Below are 23,723 nucleotides of genomic sequence, written 5' to 3' on the forward strand. Positions count from 1 at the left end.
TGTGTGCATACATGCAAGTGTATATGTAAGTGTGAGTGTGTGGGTGTGTGTATCCAAGTGCGTGAGTGTATGATAGTGTGTATGAGTGTGAGTGCAAGTGTATTTGAGTGCAAGTGTGTATGAGTGCAAATATGTGTGTGTGTGTATGTAAGTGTAATTTTGAGTGTATGAATACATATCTGAGTGTGTGTTTGTGTGTATGTGTGTGTATGTGTGCATGTGTGTATGAGTACGTGTGAGTGCATGTGTATATATGAGTGTATGTGTATATGTGTATGTGAGCATGTGTACATGTGTGTGTATGAGAGTGTGTGTCTTTGATTTATTATAGTCACATGTATTAACTTACAGTGAAAAGTATTGTTTCTAGTGCGCTATACAGACAAATAATACCATTCATAGAGAAGGAAACGAGAGACTGCAAAATGTAGCGTTATAGTCATAGCTAGGGTGTAGAGAAAGATCAACTTAATGCAAGGTAAGTCCATTCAAAAGTCTGACAATAGCAGGGAAGAAGCTGCTCTTGAGTTGGTTGGTACATGACCTCAGACTTTTGTATCTTCTTCCCAAAGAAAAAAGGTGGAAGAGGAAATGTCCAGGGTGTGTGGGGTCCTTAATTATGCTGGCTGCTTTGCCGAGGCAGCGGGAAATGTAGATAGAGTCAATGGATGGGAAGTTGGTTTGCATGATGGATTGGGTTGCATTTTATAGTTTCTTGCGGTCTTGGGCAGAGCAGGAGCCATACCAAGCTGTGATACAACCAGAAAGAATGCTTTCTATGGTGCATCTGGAAAAGTTGGTGAGAATTGTATCTGACATGCCAAATTTCCTTACTTTTCTGAGAAAGTAGAGGTGTTGGACGGCTTTCATAACTATAGTGTCGGCATGGGGAACTAGGACAGATTGTTGGTGATTGGGACACCTAAAAACCTAAAGCTCTAACCCTTTCTACTTTGTTCAAGTGCATGTGAGTGAGTGTGTGAATGTGGATGCATGTGTGTGATTGTGAGTGAGTGAGAGTGTGAGAGTGTGTGAGTGTGAGAGTGTGAATGTGAGAGTGTGAGAGTGTAAGAGTGTGTGAGTGTATGTGAGCGTGAGCATGTGGTGTGAGGAGGGAAGTGAACATCAAGGCAATAATACCTCTTTATTCAACTAGACTTACTGTCCCAGGTTGAAACACCAGAACGAAGGACAGAAGAGGGTCAGGCTTCTGGAACACTTCTCCAACAGGGATGGAGGGGTGGTGGGGAGGAGGGGAGGTGGGGAAGAGGCCTTGCATGCAGGAGGAACTGGCAAATAAACACTACTTGCAAGAGAGCTAGAAATTAGAATGAATAATTTTTAAATACTCCAAGGTAAAACAGTGCTAATTTAGAGACACTGCTTTGCCCCTCCAGGCTGTGAAATGCTGTCACCACCTCCATCTTTCTGGACACTCAAAGTTGGTCACACTACATGAAGGAGATTGTATTTTAGACAGGCAATTAGTTAGCATTACTGATATCTTCCCTTCCCACCACAGCAGGCCATCCTGACACTCAGAGAAAGGCAGTTCTGGCTGTGATTCATACGTGGACACTGCACACAACCCCTCAGTAAATCAGTGCTCCAGTTCCTCATGCATTAATTTATTTTCACTTTCCTAATTTCCTCCTCTTCCCCTCACACTCCCCATTAAGGTGCCTCTGTTGTTGGAATGTTGTTCCCTGAACTCTCTCACTAGCCTGCTCTCCCATTATATCAGAATACACGGACGAGAATTTTAAATCTAAGGCATTACAAGCCAGGGAGCTATGTCAGTGAGCAAAGGCGGTGAACAGGATTTGACAGTATTCATCTAAAGTCAAATTAGGAACATGTTGGTCAAGGACTGAAAGGAGACTGCGCTAAGTCACTTCATGTTGGGATCTAAGATTTGGCAAAGTGGTCAGTCAATCCCAGCCTGGAAGGCCGTTCTCAGGGAGTCATGTGTTACACCCAGTTTCTGCTGAATTGAAGGGGTTGAATCATCTGAGGAATCATCCATGGTTCCCTGCTTCACTCTTATCTTTTTAGCACATCCTCAGAGCTCCGCATTCCTTTCCCAGACTTCCAAACCAGGTCTCATCAAGGTGGTAGCGTCAGTAGGGTGGTGAGGTTGGGATCGTGAGCTCGGGGTCAAGTCAAGTTGTGCGAGTCAGAGGTCAAAGAACAAAGAACAAAAACAGCCTGGGAAACAGGGCCCACGCCGCCATTTTAATATTACCAGTGCCCCCCTCCACCCATGACCCCTATCTATTGTTTTTATGGCAATCCACATTAAGGGAAACTGATTTAGGGACAATTTATTACTTCCAATCAGCCTAATAGCACATCTTTGGGGTGTGGGAGGAAACCGGAGCACCTGGAGAAAACCCATGCAAGCACGGGGAGAATGCGCAAACTCCCACAGACACTGGCCCAAATCCATGTGTCTGCACAGCAAACAGTGATAGTCACTGAGCTGTCATATTGTCCAGCATCTGGTCCAGTTTAAGCACACACTAACGACATGAAGCACTAGGCCAATCTCGAACATTCAAGAGCAGCCCAAGTACGACCCATCGCGTGTATGCCCCTCGTTGGACAACAAGGTGGACTGACTTAAAACCTGTGAATTAAAAGAGAAAAAACATTATTATCATCCCATATCCTTTTCCATTACCAGGGTCGTCCCACTGTTTATGAACTTTATTTAAAACAATCTCCTATATCCTCCCATCTCCAACCCACTCATGTGCCTGTCTAAGTTACTCTTAAACAACTCTAGCGTGCCTGCCTCCACCATCTTACTTGGCAGAGCATTCCATACCCCCACTACCCTCTGTGTGAAAAACCTCCCTCTAATATCTGTGTTATACCTCTCCCCCCTCACCTTAAGCCCGTGGCTCCTCGTACTGTGTGTCTCTAACATAGGAAATAGCTTACCTCTGTTTACTCTATCTATACCCTTCACAATCTTATATACCTCTATTAGATCCCCCCTCAGTCGCCATCTTTCAAGGGAAAACAGCCCCAGTTTGCTCAATCTTTCCTCATAACCCAGTCCTTCCATACCAGGCAACATCCTGGCAAACCTCCTTTGCACTCTCTCCAGAGTCTCCACATCCTTCCGGTAGTAAGGTGACCAGAACTGGACGCAGTACTCTAAATGCGGCCTAACCAACGTTCTGTACAACTGCAACATTAGACTCCAGCTCTTATATTCTATACCCCTTCCTATAAAGGCTAACATACCATAGGCTTTCTTCACAACCTTCTCCAATTGTACTGCCACTGTCAAAGACTTGTGCACTTGCACCCCCAGGTCTCGCTGCGTTTCTATACTCCTTTTGGGCTTACCCTTTATCATATAACTCCCCCCTACATTATTCCGGCCAAAATGCATCACCTCACATTTATCCGGATTAAACTCCATTTGCCATATATCTGCCCAATATACCAGCCTATCTATATCCCACTGTACTGCCAGACACTGCTCCTCACTGCCCGCCAATCCAGCCATCTTGGTGTCATCAGCAAATTTGCTGATCACACCACTTACCCCCTCTTCCAAGTCATTTATATACACTACAAAGAGATGAGGTCCCAGTAATGAGCCCTGCGGCACACCACTAGTGACAGACCTCCAGCTAGAAAAGGACCCCTCCACTACTACTCTGTCTCCTCTTAGCAAGCCAGTTCTCCACCCATCTAGATACCTGGCCTTGTATCCCATGAGCCTTAATCTTTTCTACCAACCTACCATGAGGGACTTTGTCAAACGCCTTACTGAAATCCATATAGACGACATCAATGGCTCGTCCTTCGTCGACCGTTTTTGTCACCTCCTCAAAAAATTCTACCAGATTCGTAAGGCAAGACTTCCCCTTTACAAAGCCATGCTGCATATCCTTAATCAGATCGCAATGCTCTAAGTGCTCGTACATCCTATCCCTAAGAATCCTCTCCATCAACTTGCCTACCACTGAAGTCAAACTCACCGGCCTATAGTTACCCAGGTTATCCCTCCTACCCTTTTTAAACAACGGTACCACGTTCACTATCCTCCAGTCCTCTGGGACCTCACCTGTGTCCAAAGAAGAGACAAAGATTTGCGTCAGAAGCCCAGCAATTTCATCTCTCGCCTCCCTAAGCAGCCTAGGATAAATGCCATCAGGCCCCGGAGATTTATCAGTTTTAATGCTACCTAAAAGCCCTAACACTTCTTCCCTCGTAATCGATAGTTCCTTCAATTGGTCTACAGCTCCCTTGATGACCGTACCAGACATCAAGCCCCTCTCCTTCGTGAATACCGACGCAAAGTATTCATTCAGGATCTCCCCCATTCCCTCAGACTCTAAGCACAATTCCCCTCGTCTGTCCCTGAGAGGACCGATTTTTTCCCCTAGCCACCTTTTTGCTCCTAACATCGGAGTAAAACGCCTTTGGATTTTCCTTAATCCTATCTGCCAAAGCCATTTCATGCCCCCTTTTTGCCCTCCTAACTCCCCTTTTGAGGTCCCTCCTACTCTCTCTGTACTCCTCCAATGCTCTCTCTGTTCCCAGTTGCTTAGACCTGACATACGCCTCTCGTTTCTTCCTGACCAGGTCCCCTATATCTCTAGTAATCCACGCTCGCTAATCCTACGTTTCCCATCCTTCCTCTTAACCGACACATGCCTTTCCTGCACCCATTGCAGTTTTCCCTTGAAAGACTCCCACATGCCTAACGTGGACTTGCCCTCCAACAGCCTATCCCAGTCTGTATCCCTAAGCTCCTGCCTAATCTGACTGTATCTAGCCCTCCCCCAATTTAGCACCCTCCCCTTAGGACAGCGCTCATCTTTTTTCATTCGTATCCTAAAGTGGACAGACTTGTGGTCACTATTAGCCACATGTTCACCTACCCCCAGTTTTAGCTGGGGGAAGGGTAATTATGAGGCCATTAGGAGAGAATTAGGAAGCATTGGTTGGACTAGGAGATTACAGGGACTAGGAACATCTGAAATGTGGAGTTTTTTCAAGGAGCAGCTACTGTGGGTCTGTGATAGGTATGTCCCTGTCAGGCAAGGAGGAATTGGTAGGGCTAGGGAACCGTGGTGCACAAAAAAAGTTGATTTGTTGGTTAGGAAGAAGAAGGAGGCTTATGTTCGGATGAGGCTTGAGGGCTCGGGTAGTGCAGTAGAAAGCTTTAGATTGGCTAGGAGGGAGTTGAAGAGGGAGTTAAGAAGGGCTAGAAGAGGGCATGAGATGACTTTGGCTGATAGGATTAAGGAGAATCCTAAGGCGTTCTATAGGTATGTCAAGAACAGAAGGTTGGTTAGGGCAAGATTAGGGCCAGTTACAGACAGTAGGGGGAAGTTGTGTGTGGAACCGGAAGAGATTGGAGAGGCATTGAACCATTATTTCTCTTCGGTGTTCACGCAGGACGATATGAATGTAGCTGAGGAGGTCACTGGGGTGAAGGGGTGTAAAATAGAAAGTATTGTAGTTGATACAGAGGATGTGTTGGATATTCTAGATGGGTTGAAAATAGATAAGTCCCCTGGTCCAGACGGGATTTACCCTAGGATTCTATGGGAGGCAAGAGAGGTGATTGCAGAGCCACTGGCTCTGATCTTCAGGTCGTCGTTGGTCTCTGGTATAGTACCGGAAGATTGGAGGACAGCGAATGTTGTCCCATTGTTTAAGAAGGGGAGCAGAGACTTCCCTGGGAATTATAGACCAGTGAGTCTTACTTCTGTAGTGGGCAAGGTTTTAGAAAGAATTATTAGGGATAGGATTTATAGTTATTTGGAGAGTAATGAATTGATTAGAGATAGTCAGCATGGTTTTGTAGCGGGAAGGTCGTGCCTTACTAACCTTATTGAGTTCTTTGAGAAGGTGACCAAAGAGGTGGATAGGGGTAAGGCAGTAGATGTGGTATATATGGATTTTAGTAAGGCGTTTGATAAGGTTCACCATGGTAAGCTTCTGCAGAAAATGCAGATGTATGGGATTGGTGGTAATTTAGGTACTTGGATCAGGAATTGGTTAGCAGATAGGAGACAGAGGGTGGTGGTTGATGGTAATTATTCATCATGGAGTTCGGTTACGAGTGGTGTGCCTCAGGGATCTGTTTTGGGGCCACTGCTGTTTGTAATCTTTATTAATGATCTGGATGAGGGTATAGTTGGGTGGATTAGTAAGTTTGCTGATGACACCAAAGTCGGAGGTGTGGTAGATTGTGAGGAAGGGTGTCGAAGTTTGCAGGGTGACTTGGACAGGTTGCAGAGCTGGGCCGCGAGGTGGCGGATGGAGTTTAATGCGGAGAAGTGTGAGGTAATCCATTTCGGTAGGAATAACAGATGTGTTGAGTATAGGGCTAACGGGAGGACTTTGAATAGAGTGGAGGAGCAGAGGGATCTAGGTGTATGTGTACATAGATCCCTGAAAGTTGGGAATCAAGTAGATAAGGTTGTTAAGAAGGCGTACGGTGTCTTGGCGTTTATTGGTAGGGGGATTGAATTTAGGAGTCACAGCGTTATGTTGCAACTGTACACAACTCTGGTGCGGCCGCACTTGGAGTACTGTGTGCAGTTCTGGTCCCCACATTACAGGAAGGATGTGGAGGCTTTGGAGAGGGTGCAGAGGAGGTTTACCAGGATGTTGCCTGGTATGCAGGGGAGGTCCTATGAGGAGAGACTGAGAGATTTGGGGTTGTTTTCACTGGAAAGAAGGCGGCTAAGAGGGGATCTTATAGAAACATATAAGATGATTAGAGGTTTAGATAGGGTGGATGGTGATAGCCTGTTTCCTCGGATGGAGAAATCTAGCACGAGGGGGCATGGCTTTAAATTAAGGGGGGGTCGTTATAGGACGGATGTCAGGGGTAGGTTCTTTACCCAGAGGGTGGTGAGGGACTGGAATGCCCTGCCTGCTGCAGTTGTAAATGCGCCTAGTTTGGGGGCGTTTAAGAGATTGGTGGATAGGTTTATGGACGAAAAGGGATTGGTTTAGATTAATGGGTCAATGTTTTTTTTAAAAAATAAGACTGGTCGGCGCAACATTGTGGGCCGAAGGGCCTGTTCCGCGCTGTAATGTTCTATGTTCTATGTTCTATGTTCTACCGCAACCTCAACCACCTGACCTGGCTCATTGCCCAGAACTAAATCCAGTATAGCCCCCTCTCTAGTCGGGCTATCTACATACTGCTCCAAGGACCCTTCCAATACACATCTTACGAATTCCTCCCCGTCCGAACCCCCAGCTCTAGGCACCTTCCAATCCACCCCAGGGAGATTAAAATCTCCCACTACAACAACCCTGTTCTTCCTACACTTATCCAAAATGTCTCTACATATACCCTCTTCCACTGCCCGTGGGCTGTCGGGCGGCCTGTAGTACACCCCTAGCATAATAATGGCTCCCTTCCTATTCCTCAACTCCACCCACAGAGACTCAATTTCCAACCCCTCTATGTTATCCTCCCTCTGCACATCTGTGATGTGCTCCCTAACTAACAGCGCCACTCCCCCTCCTCTTTTCGACCCTCCCCTGTCACGCCTAAAACACTTGTACCCAGGAATATTTAGCTGCCAGTCCTGCCTTCCTTTAACCACGTCTCTGTCACTGCCACCACATCTAAATTCCTCCTGAACATCAAGGCCTTTAGTTCATCCATCTTACCCGTCACACTCCCCGCATTAAAACAGATGCACTGAAGACCCTCAGGCCCACTCGGGTCCTCCTTCTCCCGGGAGATTTTCCTCTCATCTAGACTTACCCTGTCACCCAACTCACTCCCACTCCCAGTGCCCACTGAGCTATCTGTCTCCTCCCCACCCCCCCCTCCATATTAGTTTAAACCCTGCCAAAACATTCCAGCTAACCTCCCAGCTAAATTATGTGTACCCTTCCCATTTAAATGTTCCCCATCCCACTTGTACAAGTGCCCTTCCCTTACAAAGACTTCCCAGTGGTCTACAAAACTAAAACCCTCTGTCCTGCACCAATCCCTCAGCCACGCATTCAGCTGTAGGATCTCATTATTTTTATCCCTGCTATTACTGGGCACTGGCAGCAGCCCAGAGAACACCACCCTGGAGGCCCTGCACTTCAGCCTGGCCCCCAACTCCCTGAACTGCCTACGTATATCCCCCCTACTCTTCCTTCCTACGTCCTTCTCTCCTACGTGTATAGTTACATCTGCCTGGGTCCCTTGGCCCTTCAAGATTCCCTCTACCCTCTCCGACACATCCTGTACCCCTGCTCCAGGGAGGCAGACTACCATCCTGGAGTCCTGCTTTTGCCCACAGAACCACCTATCAATTCCTCTAACCCTCCCATCCCCCACCACAATCTCACATCCAGCCCCCTTCCTTCCCTCTGAGGCATTCTGGTCTTCCTCTCTTGCCCTTTCTACCCCAGTTGTCACCTCACCCCTGTAATCTTGGGAGACTACCTCTGGGGTAGCCTTTGGACCCTTACTCTTCTTTTTCCCCTTCCTAGCTGTAACCCACCCATTCCCCCCCCCCCAGGCTCTGGGATCTCCTTGTAACCGTGGTTCCTATTCACTATCGCCTCATTCTCCCTGACTAAAAATAAATCCTCCAGCCTCAGCTCCAATTGCCGAACCCGGGCCCTCAAATGCTGCAACTCCAGACATTTGGTGCAGATGTGGACTTTCCGGAGATGCTGTGTCTCCAGGAACTCCCACATATTGCACCTAACGCAGCTGACGCCTCTCCCCAAGGTCCCTGCCATTTATTTGACCACCCTTAGAAGTATGGACACAGAAGGAAAAATTAGACCAGTAACTGACCTCGCCTAAGCCTGCTGTCGCCTAAGCCCTGTGAGCCAAAGCCCTTGCAGTACTCACTCTGCACCCCCTCACTCCGCTGCCCGCTGTCTATTGCGGCCTTCTTTTTATACTCGCGCACTCCCTTTCCAACTGGCCCCGCGCCTAGGTCCCGCTACGGAAAGCGCAAACAAACAAAAACCCCGCAAACCAGCACTACACTAAAGAATTAAAGGCAATCACAATTTCAAGACTCACCAGCCACCAGTACACTGCTCCGGAGAACAATGAGGTCACAGGGAGGCAGAGAGTTGGCGGAAGAGTCGGAGGATCAGGAAAACAGTCAAAGGGTCAGGGGGATGGAGTGGGTGCCAGTTGTATAGTTACCCGGGAGTTAAGTATGATTTTCTTTCTTGTCTAACATTTCCTGGGTAACAATTCGAGTAAAGGAGTCAGAATGCTCCAAAGTCTCTAACTCTATCTCAGAGTTGGAGACTTTTTCTGAGGGTCCTGAAATGCACAGAAACTGTTCATTAGAAGTTGAATCTTCCTGGGCAATTCCCGTGGACTCCTTGCATTGGGATTTCCTGAGAGTCCCCCATAAGTCTTCCAAGGTATGACCATCAGAGACCAGAAGATCTTGGGACGGGTGTATTGTCAGTGTACAAAGGAGGCCAATCAGCCTTTACTATCATTCATGATCATTCAACTCCACTTGACAGTCTTTGATCACATCTCTTACCACAAAAATCTCTGTTGAAAGTTTCGACTGACTCCAGTATCCACAGACTGTTGAGATAAGATGCTTTTACCCTTTATGATTCCTGATTTCCATTATCAATCATCAAACTTTCATTTTAAGATTAGGCCTCTAGGTCAGGAATCTCTGGCAAAGGAAATAATTTCTCCCATATCCACCTTAACAAATCCTTTGAACGTTTTAAAACCTCAATTAGATTGAGCTTTAATCTTCTAATCCCAAAGGAAGATGAAACAGCTCTATTCACCTGTTCTTCACGATTTAACCCTTTGAGCTCTAAAATCATTTTCTCAATCTGTTCTTTAGGCAATGAACTTAAACCTGCGTATTCTGGGTTAATGTGTCCCGCACCCCACACCACCCCCATGCAAATGGTTTCCCCCCAACTACTTGCTCAAAATCTTCATAATTTTGAACACCTCTGTTAAATCCACTCTTAATCTTCTCTGCTCTAATCCTAGCATCTTCAATTCCTGAAGGCCGATATTCCTGGCACTGTTTAGGTAATCATCCTCCACATGCTCCCAAAGGCCTTGACATCCTTCCTAAAATTTTGCTGCCCAGAATGGGTCGCAATGCTAGCAGCCAGCTGGTGACTGTTGTGTTGTAAAATGGTTAAGTATTTTTCATTCAGGACTTACAGAAGGCGGAGAGAGTGCAGGCCCTGGAACGCAGAGGCAGGAATACATCGTAAGGAGTTGTAACTGAGAATCCTGGGGAAAAAAGAGACAAGGAAACAGGGAAAGAAAATACAACAGTCAGAAGCTGCAAAATTAAGCGTGACTTTATGATCACTTGGTGGCTCACCCCACAGCCCAAGTTTGGGATTCTCTGGCCGTTCATGTCAGTGGAACTTTCTGATTCTGCTAGTGATGCACCTCCTGCCACGGGTTTTCCAGCGGCATAGGGTGATTTCTATGGTGTAGATGGAGAAAGAACAGCTACAACAATGATTTAACAACAATAATGGCAATAGTGGCTTTAAAATGGCTATTTTGGCTCAGAGTTAAGCGTGCTGGGATTTTTGGTTAACCCATAATTAAAGCCAGATGCAGGTTGTAAAGTTGCTCTGAGTTACATATCTTGTCTGAAAGCTGTGATCTGAAACTTCCTGAGTTGACTAAATAAGGAAGTCATTTACATTTGAACAAATATCATAGCCTCACATTTTATTGCCTTTATTTGTGGAACATGTCATGTGAAGTAAACGTAATGGCATCGTTCACAAGTAATTTCATTGGATGTCTGAGCCATGTAATCAGTTTCTGGTTACACAGTTGGCTGGATGACAGAGAATCTTCTGGAAGCAAGTGGAGAATTTGTGGATAAAAGTCATTGCAATTCTTTGTCTGCCAGCGACAGCTCTATGGAGACTAACCATCATAAGACATGTACCCTGAAGGATGCTTCAGAGAAGATAAATTCTACATCGGTTTTTCTTAAATTTGGTAGTATCTATTTTCAGTTTAATAATTAATAATTAAATAAATAATTAAAGTTAATGTTCAGTTAAAGTGAATGTGCAGTTAAGAGTTAAAGTTCAGTTGAGAGTTGAAGTTAAGAGTTAAAGTTCAGTAAAGAGTTAATGAGTTGCTACTGCTTGAGTTGGTACCAGAACTGTTAAATAAAGAAATAGTTGAATGAACTAAAGAGTTGATTACTTTTCTTGTTTGTCTCATTAAACTGGAATGCTTGCAAGGTGTTTAAATTAGAAGCCATATAACAATGGGAATTCCCATACTGCCACCAGTTGAGAAGCACACTAAGAGGCTGGAGAATCTCACCCCATATTCTCTTTCCTCTCTGATTTGCACCAACTAGCTGTGGCACAGTGAGTAGTACTACCACCTCTGAACGAGAATTGATCCCATTGAAACTATAACATTCTTAAAGAATTTGACAGAATCCAACTTTTCCGCAGGCTTTTTTTTGCACCAGCAAATGGGCCTCAGAGAGCAGCTCCTTAGGCCATACCCACGAACAAAAAACAAAACGAGGAGTTAAAGAGGTCTCGCAGTTATCAAAAGTCAATCTGGGCTTCTGGACAGCTACTGCCTAGGAGCTCACAACCCAAAATTCCATCTCAGTATCCAACTGGCAGTCACAACGCACATGTTGGGAAGTCTTTTCACAGGGGGAGAGGGGGAAGAAATAAAATAATGGCATGGCTTTTATTCATTTTCTTTGTTCATTGGTTCTAAACTATTGGAATTATTTGAAGAAGGGCCCTTCAGCCAGATGAGGAGGTTGGTGGGTTGAAGGTCATGTGATGCAACCTCCGGGAACACATTCAACAAGAGCTCATAAGAGCATAAGAACATAAGAAATAGGAGCAGGAGTAGGCCATCTAGCTCCTCTAGCCTGCCCCGCCATTCAATAAGATCATGGCTGATCTGAAGTGGATCAGTTCCACTTATCCGCCTGCTCTCCATAACCTTTAATTCCCTTATCAATCAGAAATCCATCTACCTGTGACTTAAACATATTCAAAGAGGTAGCCTCCACCACTTCAATGGGCAGAGAATTCCAGAGATTCACTACTCTCTGACAGAAGAAGTTCCTCCTCAGCTCTGTTCTAGACCAACCCCCCCTTATTTTGAGGCTGTGCCCACTAGTTCTGGTTTCCTTTCTAAGAGGAAAGAATCTCTCTACTTCTACCCTATCTAGCCCCTTCATTATCTTATATGTCTCTATAAAATCACCCCTCAGCCTTCTAAACTCCAATGAGTACAGGCCCAATTTGCTCAATCTCTCCTCATAAGCTAACTCCCACATCTCCGGTATCAACCTGGTGAACCTTCTCTGTACTCCCTCCAAAGCCAATATATCCTTTCACAAATAAGGGGACCAAAATTGCACACAGCCCTCTAGTTGCGGCCTCACCAGTGCTTTGTACAGTTGCAGCAAGACCTCCCTGCTTTTATATTCTATCCCCCTTGTGATAAAGGCCAACATTCCATTCGCCTTCTTGATCATGGGCTGCACCTGCAGTCGGAGTTTTTGCGATTCATGCACATAGCTCGCGGCTACAGACTGGTGATAGATCTCTATAATAGGAGCAGGAGTAGGCCATTCGGCCCTTTGAAATTCCACCATTCAATAAGATCATGGCTGATCTAATTGTGGCCCTAACCCCATTTTCCTGCCTGCCCCCCATAAACCTTGACCCCTTTTGTCAATGGGAAATCTGCCTACTTTGAATATATTCAATGTACCAAGTTCTCCCCGCCCCTCCTGCCCTCTGAGGAAAGGAATTCCACAGACTAATAACCCTCCGAGAAAAAAATCCTCTTTGTTTCCATCTTAAATGGGAAACTCCTTCAATTTAACTGTCTCCCCTGATTCTGATCTTCCCGACAAGAGGAAACATCCTCCCAGCATCCATCCTGTCAATCCCCCTCAGAATCTCACGTTTCAATAAGATGACCTCTGATTCTTCTAAACCACACTGTGTATAGGCCCGATCAGTTCAACCTTTCCTCATAAGACAAACCCCTTCATCTCAGGACTTAGTTCACTGAACTGAACTGCTTACAATGTAAGTGCGTCTCTCTTAAAGTAAGGACACCAGGTGCCATATTATCAGTGTCCTGTACAGCTGTAACAAGACTTCCCAACTTTTATATTCCATCCCACTTTGCAATCATGGCCAACATTCCAGTTGCCCTCCTAATTACTTGCTATAGCTGCAGACTAACATTTTATGATTCTTGTACAAGGACACCCAGATCCCTCTGCATTGCAGCATTCTGCAGTCTCTCTCTATTTAAATAATGTTCTGCTTTTCTATTCTTCCTGCCAAAGTGGAAACCTTACATATTCCCACATGATACTCATTCTGCCAATCTTTTGCCCACTCATGTAAACATTCCAAGACTCACAGCTTGTTGTAATTACCCATAGCCACACGTTACTTACAGTGTAGTCAGCTGACTCATATTAATGAAGGATGTGTTGGTCAAGGAACTGATCCGGTTGTTACTCATGTCCCTGTTAAGAGAGGAATGAAATGATTAGCATCAATGATTGAAAACCATGAACCCTGTCACCTTTCAATTTCCCTACGAGAAAGGAGACCCAAATTAGGGGGCTGAGTTCTCACCCTTGAGACCCTGTTGGTTCAGGCATGGTTGTGGCATCTCTGGCTGCTGACTCAGGCAGACATTCCATGGCTAGAACGTGCTACAAAAGAGCAGCACTCACACTTCGGAGTCAGAAGGTTGTGGGTTCGAGTCTCACTTGAGCTTGAGTGCAAAGATCCAGGCTGATGCTCTCATTGCAGGACTGAATGAATGCTGCACTATCAGAGCTACTGAGTTTAACTGAGATATTAAATCAAGGCCCTGCCTTCCTCCTCGGATAATGTCAAAGATTCCATGGCACTATTTCAGAAACGAGCAGGGGAATGTGGCCAATATTTATCTGTCACCAATGTCACTGAAATCAGATCTTTATCACATTGCTGTTTGTGGGAGCTACATACAAACTGACAGCCACTATTCCTTATATTACTGCAGTCTTACACTTCAGAATATTCCGGAAATCCATTATGACTGTGACCAGAGCAAACGTGTGGCCTTCTGAACTCAGAATTTATCTGATCTACGTGCAGCTTAGCCCATGATCTTTCAAGAAAAGTTTTTTTAAAATGATTGACTTTAATATGGAAGGGGGGGGGAGTGGGGCAGGAGAGTTCAGCCAGGAATTTTAGCATTATTGAAAACCACTGATGACCCATCCTTGGTGCTGCTCCCATTCTCTCTCCCACCTCCCAAGACTTCACTCAGAGCAGTTGGCAGTGAGACACTGGCTGGAAATTGAAGTGGTCCAGAGCATCAAGCTTCTTTAAGCACAACCAATTTTGGGTGGTCCTCAGTCTAGTCTCTTTTGGTTCACATCCACAAAACTTGGGCAAACCAGTTTATATTTCCCCATGGGATAAGGTGCTTGGGTTAGTGTGAAGTGAGTGTGGGTCAATGGTGGGAGGAGCACTGGGAGAAGGATGGGAGCTTTTGTCAAAGGCTCAAAGTGACTTTTGACCTAGCCAACCATGTCTCAATGGACAAATGGCAACCACAGCTTGAGAGGTAGTTGCAGAGGGATCAGAGGGTGTGTTGAGCTCAGGTTGTACCTTCTGGTGTCAAGTCAAAATAGCAAGGTTCCTCATACCTGACTATAACCCGACGACTCACCGCATAGGAATAACTAGACTAAAAGAAAAAAATTAGCTTCATCTAGTTTGCCTTTCCCCATTCAAAAAGCTCCATAATACAAGAATAATGGAGTTAATGATTTCAGCAGCAATCAATCTCTATCAATGTGTCCACAACAGACACAGACATGAGGTGAGGAAACCCTCCCAAATGGTGGAGAGATCTGGGAACCATCGATCCAAAATCACCCATTCCTGCCAAGAGTCATTACATTCCCCACATGTCATGTTACCAATTGTTCAGAGATTTTATACCCAAAACATTGTTCCCTGAAAGAAATCTATTCTGTATCTGAATTAATCAATTTTATCTACTCTCATCGTATCCATCGGAGCCAGGTACATACTCACTCACTAAAATATAGATACCACACCCATGGTGAGTAGTGGGAGGCATTTAATCAAGTGGGGACTCTGCCATTATCTCCCCTTTGCCCAGATTAAGTTTGTGGTGGGTAGGCAAGTTGAGGTCCTTAGGTGGGTTTGTCCACCTCCTCTGGTATTAACGCAGCTGCGGGCAGGGGGCTTGCCATGTGGGGATCCCAACAGACAAACCCTGGCATGTTTGCTTGCAAACTCCCAAAGGAGGGTGCCTGCCTGATCGAGGAACCCACCATCAGGAAGTGGGGGAGGGCCTGCAGGGAGCCACCCCATGCCCATGCTGCTGAAGACTTTCATCCCATGAACATCACCCCCCATCCCCCCCCAAACTCTCTGTTCATCACTAACATCCAGCATCGTTCCTAGGCTTTGAGTGGGTATAGTACTGGCAGCAGCCACCATCTCCCCACTGGTATTGCCATTCATCTCAAACCCCCACCTCCCCTTCCCCCTGGGTACTTAATCTCAGGTAAGGCCTGCCACTGCCCAGTTAGGTGCCTAAGTGGCAGATGATGCAGTGAACCCACCAAATATGAAGGAATGGGATGTCTCACCAGTTCTCCAGCCAGTCAGTGAGACCCCTAAATATTAAATACCACCCATTGCTCCTTCAGACTAGCCTTGAACCATCCTCCTTTGAACACATTTAGGGAGGAGGTATGGTGTGTTCCTACACCAGTTCACCAATAAGACAGCCTCCCTACATTGCAGCTTTGACGCCAGGGCTTTAGCTTACCCGAGTGTGTTACTTCTGGCCATTAGCAAGGCCCAAGCTTCACCCAACTCCCAGGAACACACTGAAGACAAGAATGAAGAAGCAAGAATGTCCTGATAAATCTCACCCCCAGGCCCTGATCTATTTCACTGGGCACAGCGCAATGTGATTGAATCTTCATTCCTTTGTTGGTCTCTGCAACCCCAGTATTTTTCAAGACCTTGTGATGGGGAAATAGCAATCTTAAAATGGATCATTGCAAACAAACTGGATCCTTTCCACTCCCCAATTCAAACGCTTCGGACTATTGCTGGAAATGCATTGTCTCGCACCACCCACCCCCGCTCCACCAACCATTCCCCCCACCCCCTCAGCACTCATCCCCACCCCACAACCCACCCTCCACAAACACCACTTTCTCCCACCCCCAACAGCACCCATCCCCAACCCCCCACCCCCTCCCCCCCACCACCAATATGAGCCATCCCTCCCTCTGCCACTGGTCTTTCCCTGGATACCTACACGAGCTGTAGGCGTTTGAAGGTGTAGAGTACGGTGGGAACTGAGCTAAACTGGTTACCATCCAGGTACCTGGAAGATAAAAGAAAGAGTTAGGATTGGTGGAATTTTATGAAATGGGTTGTGTTCAATTAAAATAGCACTCATTGGTTGACACAAGCATGTCTATTTGCTGCTGAAACCCTCCTCTACATCTTTGTTACCTCGGCAATTATTCTAATAAGACTCTCCTGGTCATCATTCCAATGTCCACTTTCCATAACCTCGCACCCCTTCACAATTCTGCTCTTAACTTGCACTAAAGCCCATTCACCCACCACTCACTGAGATATTGGCACACAGTCCAATAATGCCTTGATATGAAAATTCTCATTCTTGAGTATAATTTCCTCTGTTGCTTGGTCCCTCTCTATTTCTGTTTCATTCTCTAATCTTGCAATCCTCCAAGGTCTTTGCACTCCTCAAATGCTAGTCTCCTACACATCTCCATTTTTCAACCACTCTCCATTTTCTTTCTCCCACTTTCACTGAATAGCGATGTTACGCATGCTAACTTTCAACCTGCTGGAATCATTCTAGAATCTAGGGAATTTTGGAAGATCATTACCACACTAAGCTCCAATGAATTGATGTGAAAGAGTTTAGAACATCATAGGGTCATGGAGGTTGCTATACAAATGCAAATCCTTGTTTTTTCTCCATTTGATTTTCTATTTTAGTTTGCTTGGTTAAGACTACACATGTCAAACTGATGGGAACAGTACAATCAGATCACATTACTGTTCCACTGCGTGGCTTATGTTAAAGTTGGCAGCTGTTTCGTGCCTGATTTATTCATCGCTCTTTCTTTCTCTATCTGTTTTGTATGTACTCTTCCTCCCTACTCAACAGCCAAAGTCAAGCACTGGTGAAGATGCAGAGTGACAATCCGTTTACAGCAGTAATATCTTACTGGATATGAATATATGAGTATCTATGAGGAAGCAGCGCGTGAGAACCTGGTTCTCACAGTGCGTTCTGTTTGATCCTCTCTCACTCACAGTTCAGTCACGTTTTTAGGGATGCCTTTCGGTAGGGATTTCAGGTGTTTGTTGCTACAGCGGACAACAGTCTCCAGACAGGTGCACTCTGCAGGACACTGAGGACGAGGGACACAGGTGCTCTCCTCATAACCTGCAACACAAATAACAACTTCACATCACTGACATTTATTCTGATTTTAACTCCGTGCTGTACCTGTCCTGGGAATGATGTGAGATGCTGGGGTTGGATTGAGGTAGACAAGATGAGAGGTCACACGACCCACCAGATTATAGTCCAACAGGTTTATTTAAAATCACTAGCTTTTGCAGCATTGGATAAAAACAAATTACTGTGGATGCTGGAATCTGAAACCAAAACCACCTGACGAAGGAGCAGTGCTCCAAAAAAAATGCTGGAAAATCTCAGCAGGTCTGGTGGCATTTGTAAGGAGAGAAAAAGAGCTTTCCGCTTTAATGCATGATCCTGCCCCCATGCTCACGTGTCTGTCCTGGGCCTACTGCAATGTTCCAGTGAAGCTCAACACAAACTGGAGGAACAGGATCTCATCTTCCGGTTCAGCACTTTACAGCCTTTTGGCCTCAATATCGAATTCAACAACTTCAGATGATTAGCTCCCCCCACCCCTCCACCTCCTCAACCCCTTTGTTTTCATTTTATTTAATTTTTAACTGTTCTATATCTTTTATTTCTTTATTGTCTTTCTTTTTTTTCCTCCCCCCCCACAGTTTCCCCCTATTTTATCTCCCCTTACCTTTTCTCTCCCTTTGCTCTCCCTTTCCCCCCTTTTCTCAATTTTACCTCTCCCCCACCTATTTGCCCCCTCCCCCCACATCTTCATCTGTCATGGCTTACCATCTGATTTCAGCTTCTCTGCCATTTAAACCTGCTATTCTATGGACTTCCATTAGCAGTCTTTCCCCCTGTTCTTTGTGGCTATGACTCATCTTTCATTCCCTCGCCCTACTTTCCCTCCCACTTTCCATGCCTTTTAGCTTTGACAAAGGGTCATCTGGACTCAAAACGTCAGCTCTTTTTTCTCTCCTTACAAATGCTGCCAGACCTGCTGAGATTTTTCCAGCATTTTCTTTTTTGCAGCACTGTTCCTTCATCAGGTGAAGTGGAGTAAGGAACGCAGGCACAAAATATATAGATGGAATGTCAATGGCCCAACACTAACAGGTAATTAAAAGTGTCAAAGGATAAGTACATACAGTGTAGGCCAGCTGAATGACAAGGCACAAAAACTCACAGGATAAAATTAAACAACTTTATTGATCCAGTAATAAAGCAGGTAATTGTTACCTTCTTCACAGCGGAAATCCTGATAAGCTACATCCTGTAGGGGGATTTCTCTCAGGAAGTCCGGCTTCTGGCATCGTGGGTTTCCGCTGACTATTTTTCTCCTCCTTAACCACTCTCCCAGCCAAGCCAATTGACAGTTACAGTTGAAGGAATTTGCAAGGAGATTGCTGCAATCAAAGTGACAGACATAGAAACTCGCAACCTTCCGTGTACAGAGCATCAGAAGAAGCGATTGGTTATGTGTGTCTGGGTGCCTGTGTGTGTTGATGTATGTGTGTCTCTGCGTGCACATGTGTGTGCATGCATGTGTGTGCGTGTTTGTGTCTGCATGTGTTGTAATGAGCACCTGTCTATCTGTGCATATGTTCAGAGATGTGTATTCACACCTGAATGTCACCTGCTCAGCTGTATTTATTTAAATGTTTGCATGAGTACATAGGTTTTTCTATATGTGCATGGTACATGTGAACATGCAAACACACGTGCTTTTATGTTTGTCTTTATATTTAAAATGGATATCTGTTAGTTGGTGATGTCAACATGAATGATCTGAAACACAGAACAGTAAATACCGATTCTGCTGCCAGTTTTATTAATGGAGCTCTCCACCATCATCAATTTCCTTGCCTCTGCCTTTATCCTTCACCTGTTTTCAGATTATTTATTCACATCTCTTTTCAATGATGGTACAGCTCTACTAATAAACAAAGAACAAAGAACAACCCAGCACGGGAAACAGGCCCTTCGGCCCAACGAGCCCATGCCGCCATTTCAACAAAGCATTTTCCTGCACCTACCCTGCCCTGTGTAGCCCTAATGTAGCCAGATTCAGGGGAGAATAGTGTAGGGTCAATTTGGTACACCAATCAGCCTAACAGCACATCTTTGGGGTGTGGGAGGAAACCGGAGCACCCGGAGGAAACCCACGCAACCACAGAGAGAATGCGCAAACTCCCACAGACACAGGCCCAAATCCATGTATCTGCACAGCTAGCAGTGATAGTCACTGAGCTGTTGTGGTGCCCGTCTGCTGGTCCAGGATTAAGCACACACAACGACACAAAGTACTAGGCCACTCTCGAAATCTCCAAGAGCAGCCCACGCACGACCCACCGTGTGCATGCCCCTCGTTTGACAACAAGGTGGACCGACACCTGTGGATTAAAAGAGACAAAACATTAACATGTAATATTACATTTCCAATGTCGTCCCGAGGCTCTGACCCTTTTTAATACCGTCTACTATAACCCTCCATCCCTGTTTCGGTCATGTGTCTATCTAAGTAAACCTTAAACAAGTCCAACGTGCCTGCCTCCACCACCTTACTTGGTAGCGTGTTCCATACCCCCACGACCCTCTGTGTGAAAAACCTTCCTCTAGTATCCAAATTATACTTCTCCCCACTCACCCATAGATTGTGACCTCTCGTAATAGTTGTCCCCAATCTAGGAAAAAGCCTACCACTGTTGACTCTACCTATTCCCTTCATTATTTTATACACCTCTATCAGATCCCCCCTTAATCTCCGTCTTTCTAAGGCGAAGAGCCCCAGTTTTTCCAACCTTTCCTCGTAACTCAGTCCTTCCACGCCAGGCAACATCCTGGCAAACCTCCTCTGCACCCTCTCCAGGGTCTCCACGTCCTTCCGGTAGTAAGGTGACCAGAACTGGACGCAATACTCCAAATGCGGTCTAACCAACGTTCTGTACAACTGAAGCATTAGGCGACAGCTCTTTAACTCTATACCCCTTCCTATAAAGGCTAGCATTCCATAAGCTTTATTCACAACCTTCTCTACCTGTGTTGACACCTTCAGAGACTTGTGCACCTGCACTCCCAGCTCCCTCTGTACTTCTATACTCTTAATCGGTCTACCTTTTATCATGTAACTCCTCCCTGCATTATTCCTTCCAAAATGCATCACCTCACGTTTGTCAGGATTAAATTCCATCTGCCATCTATCTGCCCAATATACCAACCTATCTATATCCTGCTGTGTCACCTGACAATCTTCCTCAGTATCCGCCAATCCTGCCATCTTGGTGTCATCTGCAAACTTGCTGATCACACCACGTACGCCTTCTTCCAAGTCGTTTATATATATTACAAAGAGGAGAGGTCCCAGTACTGAGCCCTGCGGCACACCACTGGTGACTGACCTCCAGCCAGAAAAGGACCCTTCCACTACTACTCTTTGTCTCCTACTGCCCAGCCAGTTTTCAATCCATCTAGCTACCTGTCCTTGTATCCCATGTGCCTTAACCTTTTCTACCAGCCTACCATGAGGGACTTTGTCAAACGCCTTAATGAAATCCATATAGATGACATCAACGGCTCGCCCATCGTCAACTGTTTTTGTCACCTCCTCAAAAAATTCTACCAGATTCATAAGGCAAGACCTCCCCTGGACAAAGCCATGTTGCGTATCCCTAATCAGATCGCAACGCTCCAAATGCTTATACATCCTATCCCTAAGAATTTTTTCCAATAATTTTCATACCACCGATGTCAAACTCACTGGTCTATAATTACCAGGGTTATCCCTACTACCCTTTTTAATGCGGTACCACATTAGCAACCCTCCAGTCCTCTGGGACCTCACCTGTGTCCAAAGAAGAGACAAAGATTTGCATCAGAGGCCCAGCAATTTCATCTTTCACCTCCCTAAGCAGCCTGGGATAAATACCATCAGGCCCCGGAGCTTTATCCGTTTTTGTGCTACATAAAAACCCTACCACTTCCTCCCTCGTAATGGATATTTCCTTCCACTGCTCTACAGCTCCCTCCGAGACATTACATGACACCAAACTCCTCTCCTTCGTGAATACCGACGCAAAGTATTCATTCAGGATCTCCCCCATTCATAAGAACATAAGAACATAAGAAATAGGAGCAGGAGTAGGCCATCTAGCCCTTCGAGCCTGCCCCGCCATTCAATAAGATCATGGCTGATCTGTCGTGGCTCAGTTCCACATTCCCGCCCTCTCCCCATAACCCTTAATCCCCTCTCTTATCAAAAACCCATCAACCCGCGTCTTAAAAATATTTAGCGAGGTAGCCTCCACCACTTCAACGGGCAGAGAATTCCAGAGATTCACCACCCTTTGAGTGAAGAAGTTCCTCCTCAACTCCGTTCTAAACCGCCCCCCCTTTATCTTGAGGCTGTGCCCCCTAGTCCTACTGTCCTTTCTGAGCGGGAAGAGTCTCTCCACCTCTATCCTATCCATCCCATTCATCATCTTATACGTCTCAATGAGATCTCCCCTCATTCTTCTAAACTCTAACGAGTACAAGCCCAGTTTATTCAGCCTCTCCCCATAGCTCAACCCCCTCAACTCCGGCATCAGCCTAGTAAACCTCCTCTGCACTCTCTCCAAGGCCAAAATATCCTTGCGTAAGTACGGCGCCCAAAACTGCACACAGTACTCCAGCTGCGGCCTCACTAATGCCCTATACAGCCGCAGCAAGACCTCCCTACTTTTATATTCAATCCCCCTCGCTATGAAGGCCAGCATCCCATTCGCCTTCCTGACCACCTGCTGCACCTGCAAGCTGGGTTTTTGCGACTCATGCACAAGGACCCCGAGGTCCCTCTGCACCGTCGCCTGCTGCAGTTTTTCGCCACGTAAGTAATAATCCTTCCTACCATTATTCCTACCAAAGTGGACCACCTCGCACTTGCTAACATTAAATTCCATTTGCCAGTTCCTGGCCCATTCGCCCAGCCTATCTAGATCCTTCTGCAGACTCTCCACACCCTCCGCACAATTTGCCGTTCCACCAATCTTAGTGTCATCAGCAAATTTTGACACCATACACTCGGTTCCCTCCTCCAGATCATCTATATAAATGGTAAATAGCTGAGGCCCCAGCACCGACCCCTGGGGCACTCCACTAGTCACCATCCGCCAATCCGAATAGCACCCATTGACCCCCACTCTCTGCCTCCTATTTGACAACCAATCCTCTATCCACGCTAACACCCTACACCCAACTCCATGTCTCCTGACCTTCTGCAATAACCTCTTGTGAGGTACCTTGTTAAACGCCTTCTGAAAATCAAGGAAGACCACATCCACCGGCTCTCCTCTATCCACCGCCCTAGACACATCCTCATAGAACTCCAGTAAATTTGTCAGACACGACTTCCCTTTAACGAAACCGTGCTGCGTCTGCTCTATCAAGCAATTCCCCTCAAGATGCCTCGCTATTTCCTCCTTGATGACGGATTCTAACATTTTACCTACAACAGACGTTAAACTAACCGGCCTATAATTCTCTGCCTTTTGCCTGGCACTCTTCTTAAACAACGGCGTAACATTAGCCGTTTTCCAATCTTTCGGCACTTCCCCGGAATCCAGCAATGTCTGGAAAATAACCACCAAGGCATCCACTATCACCTCCGCCATTTCTTTCAGAATCCTCGGATGCATTCCATCCGGTCCTGGCGACTTGTCCACAATCAGCCCCCCCCCCCTCCAGTCTGTCGAGCACCGCCTCTCTAGTAACAGTAATGTCATTAAGACCCTCCAGTCCTACCACCTTTCCATCTCTAACACCCGGCAAATTATTCACGTCCTCCAGACTCGATGCATAGCTCCCCTCCTTTGTCCCTAAGAGGACCAATTTTCCCTCTAACCACTCTCTTGCTCCTAATATAAGAGTAAAATGCCTTTGGATTTTCCTTAATCCTATCAGCCAAAGCCATTTCATGCCCTCTTTTCGCCCTTCTAACTCCCCTTTTAAGCTCCCTCCTACTCTCTCTATATTCCTCCAGCGCACTCTCCGTTCCCAGTTGTTTCGACCTAACATATGCCTCCCTCTTCTTCCTGACCAAGTCTTCGATACCCCCTGTAATCCACGGCTCTCTAATCCTGCCTTTCCCATCCTTCCTCTTTGCCGGCACATGCCTTTCCTGCAACATTATCAGTTTGCCCTTGAAAGCCTCCCACTTACCAACTGTGGACTTGCCAGCTGACAACCCCTCCCAATCAGTGTCCTTCAGCTCCCT

General features: G+C 46.0%; 1 protein-coding gene across 1 annotated transcript in view; it reads right to left on the reverse strand.

Annotated features, from left to right (window-relative positions):
- The window catches only part of LOC145354520 (slit homolog 1 protein-like), a 322,720-nt gene that overhangs the window by 61,539 nt on the left and 237,458 nt on the right, over positions 1-23,723 (reverse strand). The window contains exons 20-24 of the mRNA XM_080205955.1: positions 18,713-18,879; positions 17,407-17,539; positions 16,370-16,438; positions 13,458-13,529; positions 10,181-10,252 (exon numbers count right to left, since the gene is read on the reverse strand). Coding sequence (XP_080062081.1) covers positions 10,181-10,252; positions 13,458-13,529; positions 16,370-16,438; positions 17,407-17,539; positions 18,713-18,879 — 513 coding nt within the window. The remainder of the gene's footprint in view (positions 1-10,180; positions 10,253-13,457; positions 13,530-16,369; positions 16,439-17,406; positions 17,540-18,712; positions 18,880-23,723) is intronic.

This window comes from Carcharhinus amblyrhynchos, chromosome 17 (genome assembly GCF_965287045.1).
Source record: "Carcharhinus amblyrhynchos chromosome 17, sCarAmb.v2.hapA, whole genome shotgun sequence".
Lineage (NCBI taxonomy): Eukaryota > Metazoa > Chordata > Chondrichthyes > Carcharhiniformes > Carcharhinidae > Carcharhinus > Carcharhinus amblyrhynchos.